The sequence below is a fragment of the Gymnoscopelus microlampas genome, assembly GCF_963454915.1.
Source record: "Gymnoscopelus microlampas genome assembly, chromosome: 13".
Taxonomy (NCBI): Eukaryota; Metazoa; Chordata; class Actinopteri; order Myctophiformes; family Myctophidae; genus Gymnoscopelus; species Gymnoscopelus microlampas.
Window position 1 is genome coordinate 22,575,956 of NC_139950.1, and position 10,076 is coordinate 22,586,031.

At 40.5% G+C, this 10,076-nt stretch overlaps 2 protein-coding genes across 2 annotated transcripts; one reads left to right on the top strand and one right to left on the bottom strand.

The window, feature by feature from the left end:
• Nucleotides 1-355: 355 nt before the first annotated feature.
• haao (3-hydroxyanthranilate 3,4-dioxygenase) lies at nucleotides 356-8,330 on the top strand (the record flags this gene model as incomplete). The annotated part of the gene is made up of 10 exons (XM_084076213.1): nucleotides 356-444; nucleotides 2,842-2,920; nucleotides 4,621-4,704; nucleotides 5,398-5,504; nucleotides 5,965-6,054; nucleotides 6,369-6,412; nucleotides 6,910-7,055; nucleotides 7,602-7,670; nucleotides 7,839-7,921; nucleotides 8,258-8,330. The coding sequence occupies 10 exons, from the start codon at nucleotides 356-358 to the stop codon at nucleotides 8,328-8,330; spliced, it is 864 nt and encodes a 287-aa protein (XP_083932339.1).
• Nucleotides 8,331-9,309: 979 nt separating this feature from the next.
• LOC311058594 (transmembrane protein 229B-like) lies at nucleotides 9,310-9,789 on the bottom strand (the record flags this gene model as incomplete). Its single annotated transcript, XM_084076056.1, has 1 exon — nucleotides 9,310-9,789. One exon carries the CDS (start codon nucleotides 9,787-9,789, stop codon nucleotides 9,310-9,312), a length of 480 nt encoding a protein of 159 aa, XP_083932182.1.
• Between the last annotated feature and the right edge of the window lie 287 nt (nucleotides 9,790-10,076).

Below are 10,076 nucleotides of genomic sequence, written 5' to 3' on the forward strand. Positions count from 1 at the left end.
CTAAAGACCCTCTGACTGAAGCTCATATACCTTGACACAACTCGTAGCCTTTTCCAGTGGACTATTGAGGACTATTAAAAGTTGTTGCACTCTCATAAAAAAACATGTTTAAATAGTGCACCCTGCATGGATACACAATCGATAGACGTCACATAACTTCACTAGCCTACTAGATAACTTATTACAAGGGCAAGCAACCTTTCACCAGTCTGGTGAACCAAACTCCTCCCCTCTTATCTGTAATTTGGACTTTCTGAAGTCCAAATTTTGAACTACCTGTGAGAGTGTTTGGGATTCAGCTGAGTGAATAGATATAGTAACAACTGCTGTAACTTTGCTGTGGAAGTTTGTAACAATGAGTGAGGGTCCTCTTCTTGTGAATGTGGAGAAGTGGATTTTGGAGAATGAGAATGCATTTCTACCGCCTGTATGCAACAAGCTCATGTGAGTAAATAGTTTCACGTAAAGTTATGCGAGTTGTAAAAAAAAGTGAGTTTCTCTGTTGAGTAACACTTTCTATGAATCCCATGTCTATATGCCCACTGCTCACCTATCATACTTAGATTTAACCGTGAGGTACTGTTCTATCACCAACATTACAGCATAGTATCTCCCTCCTACCTCTGCCTGCTTCTAAAATCTGTCATAGGCTACCTTACAGCACAGATTTGTCAGTGATAGCGATATACAACAATGTTCATCACTTATTCACTTATATATTGCTGGTTAAATATTATTTAACCATGCCACTTTAACTATTTGCACATTAAACCATGTTTTTATACATGCTGCTATTTTTGTTTGATTTTATAACTGACATCCTGATTATCTATTTTAATTTTAAATCCATTTAACTTTAACCATGCACATGATACTGTGATTTTATAATCTATATTATAAAACAAGGCAGGATTTCCTCTTTTGTCAACAAAAGTTGACTGTAGCTCGAGCCCTCATTCAATGCCATTTTGACTATGCTTGCACCTCTTGGTTCTCTAACATCTCAATGTCACTAAAAACTAACCTTCAGACCTCCCAAACCAAAATGATATGATACGAATACTTCTCTGCCTTAAGCCCATGTCCCACCTAATTCCAACACACTTTGCTAGTTTGGGATGGCTCAGGGTAGAAGACATGGTTAAGCAAATACAAATGGGATTGGTATTAAAGATAGTCAAAGGAATACCCTCAGTCATACCTGACTAACTACTTCTCCAAAGTGAGACACCCACAGCAGCAACACTAGAGCCATAACACTAGAGGGAGCCACCGTAGAACAAACATGGGAGAATTTTCATTCTACTACTCTGCCACCAAAATGTGGAATACCCTGACACAATCAATTAAAAGATGTGAATCACTGGTTTATTTTAAAATTGTCCTGAAAAAACATCTATCAGGAGACTGCAATAGGAAGTAAATGTAAATTCCCATCGAAAGGAGGTGTCATTCACTGCCGCCATTTTTCCTTTTTCTCCTTTGTGCATAGTGTTTTGTATTTGTTGATGAATTTAATACATAGGTCACAATGTAAACAAGGCCTCAGGACCTTTGTGTTATCCTTTTAGCCTTAATGTCTCACTGTACCACGTGATGTTTACATTTCTGACTTATAAAGTATGCAATAAAAAAGGTTATTTGGGAACGATGCCCATTGGGAATTATACCCACTGCATGCTCCTTTGAATATGCAACACCCGCTTACTTGTTGTCAGAGAACTTAATGAAGCCTACTGTCTTCATGAAGTAGCACTTGGAGCACTTGGAGGCCAGTCTATGACTTCAGGACCATGGCATCATATTGATGACATCAGGTATCTCCATATATGAGCATAAAAGGCACACAGACAGACAGATAGGTGGACAGATATGGAGATTTATGGAAAGTTCTGGACAACTGCAGATCCGGCCATGTTCCTACACAGCACTGCACTCTCTTGGGTCCTCGGCGATATGCACGACAAGTTCATCGGTCAGACCGTTCTCAAGATACGTATGTGGGGGACACACAGACACATATGTCTGTGTGTGAAGGCGGACGGATCACGGATCGACGGTTCAGTCGGATGGGCATACATGGAGATGTCTGTCTGTCTGTCTGCAACTCGAGAACCGTCCGCCGTCCTACATGTCCTCTTCGACAAACCTCCTTGGTTCGTCACCAAGGACCCATGGCGGTGCCTGGTGTGAAGTCGGTCGGATCGCCGGTTCTCCAAAAGCTATTGATAAATCCTCAACACTAGTCCTATGACGTCATGTTGATGTATGGATTGACGAATCTCCATATATGGGCATAAAAGGGACACAGACTTGAGATACGTGTAATGATGTCATATTGATCACATCAGGGATCTGCATATATGGAGATTTGTGTGTTGGACCCCATGTATGGTCGCTGAGCCGACCATATATGGGGATTCACATATTTATTTTTTTGAGAACCACCGGGTACCGCACTCCCTCGGGTCTTCAATGATACGCACACCGAGGAAGGATACCAGTCTGGTGCTATTTTTATATGCTGGATACAGTATGTGTTCCACCTGCATGAGAAGCATTTCCTTCCAAAGGGCCATCTATCCATCGCAAATTATACACTTTGTGTATATTGAGCTTTGTATTATTTTACCTGTTCTTATGCGTTATGTTCCTTTCCTCTCTATTCTCTTGAACTCTTCCTGTAAATGCAATGTTGAAAGCTTGCTCAAAAATAATTTCACCCACTCTTTTACACTGTAAATTGTGTGATTTGACAGTAAATCTGATTCTAATAAAGTTGATTCTGTAGCTTCACAGAACAGACAAATGACTAAATGAAGTTTGTTTTTCTGTGCTCAGGCACTTTTGCCAGCTGAACATCATGTATGTCGGAGGACCCAACACCAGGAAGGATTACCATATAGAGGAAGGAGAGGAGGTGAGAATGAATCACAGCTAACCAGTTACTACATCATTTTATTGGCCTCCATTGAACGGCAGTCCTTGCCCAGTGGCAGTGCCCACAGCCCACGCACACACGCACGCGCACACACACACACACACACACACACACACACACACACACACACACACACACACACACACACACACACACACACACACACACACACACACACACACACACACACACACACACACACACACACACACAGGCGAGTTGTTTAACTACTGTTTCAGAGCTCAGTAGAATTTAAAATGTTGAACTACAGATATAGAGAAAGTGGTGTGTCTCCTCAACCGAACACTTGCAAATAGGGTGTTGCCTCACATTGTTGCGATATTGGTATATTTTCCAACAGGATATACAACAATCATATTACAACATACATGTAAAACTAACATGACATGATACACAATTTATTATACATAACATAACATCTTCTAATAACAACATTTGTTAATGTGTTGTTATTAAGTAACACAAAGGTTGCATAGTCTATGGCTTCAAAAGCTGAAGAAAGGAATGCTGCCATATTGTGATTAACCACTTAAACCCTATATACTGTACTTCATTGAGTGGTGTCCCCCAGGGCTCTATACTAGGCTCCATCCTTTTTCCATTTTTTCTCCTCGATACCAAAGAGACCAGCAATTGTCTTAAATTGTTAATAAGTTAGCCAGTCCAGTTAGCAGCGCTTCTTTTTTTCTCTTTTTAGCCAGTCCAAAATGTTTGTACCTTGTAATGTAATTTCAATCCCCCCTGGGACAGATAGTTCTCTCCCCCAAATGGGGCAAACTCCACCACAGTAAATACAATGCTATCTGTTGGTCTGCTCTGTCTGGCTGTTGACTTTGCTGGGGTCCATCTAGCTGGTTTTGTTGCTGTTCTTTTATTTCAGCTCATGTGAAATTCACGGTGACAAGTATAGAAGGGAGGTTAACTAATGGACAATGAGGTTATGAAGGCTTTTATGCACAGGTGGACACAGCAAAATCCTGCTTTTAGTTTAACTCATAAAACATGCATAGCCATATACTTTTTTGTACACTTGAGTTAAATTAACTGGATTGTACTGTGCAGTAACAAGTCAACTTCTACCACAAAGTATTATCTCCAGTAATGACTTGTTAGTATTTTTTTACATTTTGTGTGTGCATGCGTGCGTGCGTGTCCTTTTATGCTTCATGCTTCTGTTTCATTCAGCTGCAAGAATGCATCAATATGAGGCAAATACTCCTTTATAGATTTATTGAAGCATTTCAAGGTGTTCAAAGAAATACCTTGTGAATCATGGCCTCTGGAGGTCACTGCATGTATACAGTATAGTAAGTAGCATTTCAATATGACATTTATCTCTTCTATACCTCTTATAGCAGAAAAAAGCTGATGCTTGCATCAGATTTGTGTTTCTGCTGCGTACAAGATATTAGAACAGATAAATGTCATATTGAACGAGGGACTTTCTTAAAATGAGTCATAGAATTACATTTCCTAGTTCACCATTTAGTTCAGACAGCATCGGGAGGCCCCAAAATGGTCAAAAAGGTTATATGTATCACAATTACATATTATTATTATGTTAAAACCGTGCACAGTACACTGACAGATAGCAGCTCTACTCTTAAAATTACCATCCAGCTCTGTTTACTTTCTCTGTTGTCTTCCTCCATGCTCAGTTGTTCTACCAGGTGAGAGGAGACATGTGTCTGAAGGTGATAGAAAATGGCAAACACAAGGATGTGCACATCAAAGAGGGGGAGGTGAGATCTACCATTTACCTTTTTAGCTGTTGTTTTTAGCTCATATACTTTATTATACCTGCAGATCCCATAAAAAAAATGTAAGCCATCAAACAGACAAACGAGATGAAAGCAAAAGTTTGTCTATTTTTGACAAAGATATTGTCACAAAAAAAAACACACACATTGACCTTGAACTTGACCAACTTAGCGCCATAATGTAATCAGATAATCTAGGGACCACTGGTTGAACCACTGCCTAGTTTAACAATCTGTTATTTTCGGTAAATTATACAATGGCTTTAGAGCAGTCTCGAAATGCTTTCAGCTATGAGCACATTTACCTGGTGTCATAGTCACTTTGTAGCACATGATTTCTTAGCTCTCTATTTACTTAACCATTTACCCCGTCATTTGTTGACTAATGTTCATGCCATTTATTCCGATCTTGCACTTTGTAACTCGCTTTAGAGTCTCTGCTAAATTCTTAAATTGTACATTGCTATCATGCAGACACACAAATCAGACTGGGGGGTAAATAGGTTGATCCTTTGATACACTGTATCAAACCATTATCAAATAAAACAATGATGTCCCTTGATCACATTTTAGTTGTATTGTTTTATACGTGAAACTTCACCAAATTAAGTTAGTTTTTTCAGTCTGCATTGACCTTCTCTACTCTGTCCCTTTTAAACAATCCCAAACTTTCAGATGTTTCTGTTGCCAGCTCGGATCCCTCACTCCCCCCAGAGACAGGCCAACACAGTGGGACTGGTAGTGGAGAGGAGAAGACACCTGACTGAGACTGATTGCTTGAGGTTCACTGACTCCCCCCTCTCCCTTCTTTTTCTTCTTAGTTTAACCACATAACACTTACATGTAAATACCACTTACAGTATATACTTAGTTGACCGGGGTCCCTCAGGGTTCTATAAGATCTGCTAGTTCTTCCCTCTACACAAAACCCCCAAAATAGCTACAAGCTCACAACGTTGTGACGCATTGTGAGCTTGCACAGTAGATCAGCTATTTTCGCTGAATATTTGCCCCAGAATAGGGATGCTAGGGTTCATGACAAGGTATATGTCTCTGTAAGTGAAGAGACCTTTTAATGGCATATATCTTCACTTACACTCACAGTTATTCCTTTAAGTTCCATGTCAAAATATCAAAATGGGTCACTAGAGTTACTTGAGATATTAAAGGTCTATGATGAGGGTAAAAGGAACACACTATATATATATATATTTTTATGACATAATATTGCTGTGCACTCAGGTACTATGTGGACAACTCTACAAACATCTTATTTGAGAAGTGGTTCTACTGTGAGAACCTGGGAACCCAGCTGGTGCCTATAATCAAAGAGTGAGACATATCCCCTTTCTAATTCATGCATTAACGACTTAAAGACCCCCATGGGTCTTTTTTTTAACCATGGTCTCCTTTACTGCACTTCTTGAATTAAGGACTTTTCACATTGGCAGCGATACTGGGTCCGCGGGGTTGCACTGTGGTCCTCATGTGAATAGAATATGCATCGCGTAGAAAACAATACCCCTACCTGAACCCTCACCTCTCATTGAAAATGAATTACTATGTGCATCAGTCAGTTGCTTCCTGTGTGAAAAGCCCTTTAGTTGTTTACTGCTGCTGGCTGACATTGTTCTTGGTTCTCGTAGGTTCATGGCGTCAAAGCAATACAAAACTGGGAAACCTGACCCAAGTGAGTTCTTGATGCACTGTCTTGTGTGGCCATTTCTAATTGCAACTGTATATGCTCACTCATTGTTAAATTCCTCTGGGATAGACGTCTTGAAATGCTTTCAACTACATTACAGTACGCGTATGTGCACATCAATATGGCAGTTAGGGCATTCATCTTCGGCATCAGGCCTACCTCTGTTATCCAGAGATTGTATCCTGCTTGTGTCCTCTGCCTCATATTCCATCACATGACAGTGTTGCATGCCGGCAAGTGACAAGCGACACTGTCGTACTGTAGAGTATAAAGTAAATTAGTCATGAGAGTCCCCCTGCACTGCCTGCCTCTGAGCTTTCCTAAAGGCAATACAGTTGTGGACTGTGTCCATCCTTCAGCAAAACATGAAAATGTCTACCTTATCATTGTTAAGTGACTGCGTATGAGAGAGAACTGAGAAGACATAGAGAGATGTAAATGACGCTGTGTCCATCTGTTTATGTTTGTGTGTGGCTGAGCAGATGAGGTCTTCAGACAGCCTCCATTCCAGTTGAACACCATGAATGTTATGTCGCCCTTCTGCTTCAAAGACTGGCTGGAGAAACAGAGGGCTCCCTTGGCCAGCGGAAGGCCCATCGACATGTTTGGAGCGCAGTTCGAGACTGAGGTGAGAAAGGCACTTGACTGCACTTTTTTAATATGTGTTGTTCTTGCTTTTATGAATTTACTTATTTATTTGTTTACTTTTTAGTTAGCAGACTGTGAAATATTTTGTAACCTTGTTTTTGAAACATGCAATTTCTGAAATTGAAATGGCTATTCCTTTCCTTTCTTTTCAAACAATATTGTTCCTCTTCCCTCATTCAAGTTAATGTACCTACATATTGTATTTTATATACTCTAGTTTAGTTGAACCATGGACAGACATGTAGTTTATTCTTTCACAATGCAACATTTGTTTAGAAATGTCACTGAGTCTTGTCAGTAGACTTACAACAACTTGTTTCAACAATTCTAAGAAATGTTGATGGGGTCATGTTGGCAAGAGAAGACTCGAGTTACAGTGGGTTTGGCTGTGAATGTGCTCCCACACTTGGCGTGAATACACACCAGCAGCATCATGACGCTGCTGGTGTGATTTCAGCATAATTGTATGCTGGTGATGTATTGGCAATGATGATCACACAAGCTCCATTTTTCTGTTACTGTACAGACAATGCTGTATGGACCTGGGGTGACGTTGCAGTGTAAACCACAAAGTGACGTGTGGATATGGCAGCTGGTATGCACAGCAGATACTGTATGTTACAGTATGTTTTTACTCTGTGGCTCATCAAAGGCGAGCTGTCTAGATTTAGAAGATTGTTCAACTGACTGAAAGCATAGATTGCTAATCTCACATCAAATCCCCCCCCCCCCCCTCCCCCCTCCCCCTCTCTCTCTCTCTCAGGAAGGTTCCTCTAGTGTGACTCTGAATGACCAGATATTCTCTCTCTCTTCCGGAGACAGTCTTCTCATTCCAGGGCAGAGCCAGTAAGTGGGATATCAGTCACCCGTCATATATAACAAACATCTCTTCAATGTTCATAGGCTTCATAAAGCCAAACATACATGTTTTGGCGATGCACAGAATAATTTAATCCATTTTGAAAGGTAGAGATGGATCTAGGGACAGGTTTGATTTCAACGTGTTTAAAGAGATTGTCCCTGATATGTGAATGAATGTGTTTGGCTATTTAAAGAGTATTAGACTGTTTCAAATATTTATAAAAATACAAGAATTTATAGTTTATCGATTTCATTGACTCTGTGTAATCCTATTTCTGGGCTGTATTTGATATTTCTTTATATGACTTGCTTCTGCTGTAGGTACCAGTGGCAAAGAGATGAGGGGTGTGTCGCCTTGTTTGTTGTTCAGAACCCAGAGAGGAAGAGACCATGAGATGTGATCTTTTTCTTTGTACATCTTCACACACGCACACACACACACACACACACACACACACACACACACACACACACACACACACACACACACGCACACGCACGCACAAAAACACCTTTGAAATATACAGTAAGTGGGGAGAAAGACCCAAGATGCTCAAGCTAACAACCCTCATCTCTAAAATGTATAGGACTGAACATCTGTAAACAGGATTATAAAGCAAATTATGGTATCGCAATTTCAAAAAAGGAGAATATCTACATTTAAGTTATGGGATTCTGTTTTTACTAAAGTGTGAATACAATGATTACATTATTGATGAATGATGATGTTAGCAGGTATTGAAACTGACACTATATATTTTCACTACGCAGTATACGTTTATTTTTAACACTTCTTTGCTGTTGAGAGAAATTGAGCATATAAACGTGTTTTGAAATGAAGCCTGCATAGAATGATTATTCATCTATATTTTCTACACAGGAAGCAGAGATTAGAATGTTGTATTTGTGTTGTAATTCTCCATGGACACCCATGTATAACATGTTTCAGCTCACTCAACTTTATCAGATTTGATAGTATCAGGTTGGATTGTTATGCAATTCTCTGCGTATTTCCAGGGTATTTCCAGGGTATTTCCAGATAATCAGAGTGAGTGGATATTCCAGTGTATGTTCTCTCTCCTTAATCTGTGAGATCATCAAGTGATGCATTCCTGAGATGGAATAAACATGAGAGGTTACTAGTCATTACACTTCTTAAAATTGACAATAATGTATGTAACCTTATTTTATAGGGACAATTGTGTTTAAATTTAAACACCAGTATTTTCAGTACAAACAGTTAAAACATGGCTTATTTTTTATTTTTTTATTTATGACTAATAACATTGCATTGTGGTATTAGTCGTAAACATATACTATGAAATGCTGCTCGACTGGATTTCGGTAGTGCCACGATTAGACCGACGTTCAGTTCAGTTGACCAGTCGTATCCTCAGAGTGTTCCTAATGACATGTTTCTCTGCTATGAGCGATGCCACTGCCCAGGGCACTGCGTATTCCAGAGTCACCAATCCGCCCAGGTGGTACCTGTAACCTGAGTAGTCCCAGGGACACGCCCCCAGCGTCCTTAGCCCCACCCCCCAGGTAAACTCCCACAGGTAAATGAACAAGGTGTAGGCAATCATCCGCACAGGCAAGGGGAGCCGCTGTGCCAACAGCATGGTTCCGAGGCTCTCCATGAGGTAGATGGCTGTGGCGTACATGGGCAGAGCCCATAGGCTGCTATGTCCTGCCAGCCTCCTGTCCTGGGTGGCACACCAGTCGTAAACGGCGGTAAAGGCCACCTCACAGAGACAGCCATGCAGGGCGTAGACATACAGGCGGCCCAGGGGAGGAAGAGGATGCAGTGAAACGCTCCCTAGTCGTTCTTCATCATCACCAGCTCCTGTCATGAGATGACCACAAACAGTACAAGTACATTAATGTCAGCATCACGTTCTCCATTTGGAGTGTATTGAAATACAATTCTGTGAAGGTCATCCAGGTCAGTTCCAGGTATTAAATATTCAAATCAAACATATAGTCGTTAGCCTTGTAGCCCTCGCTTGTACTTGGTACTACTTAAGGCAATTAATTGACAGTATTTTTATATAATACCAACTAAAAGCACACACTGTAACATCCTCAGTTTTAAAAATGTGTTTCCCTTTGCACCGGAGTCTTCTTGTAATCACATTCA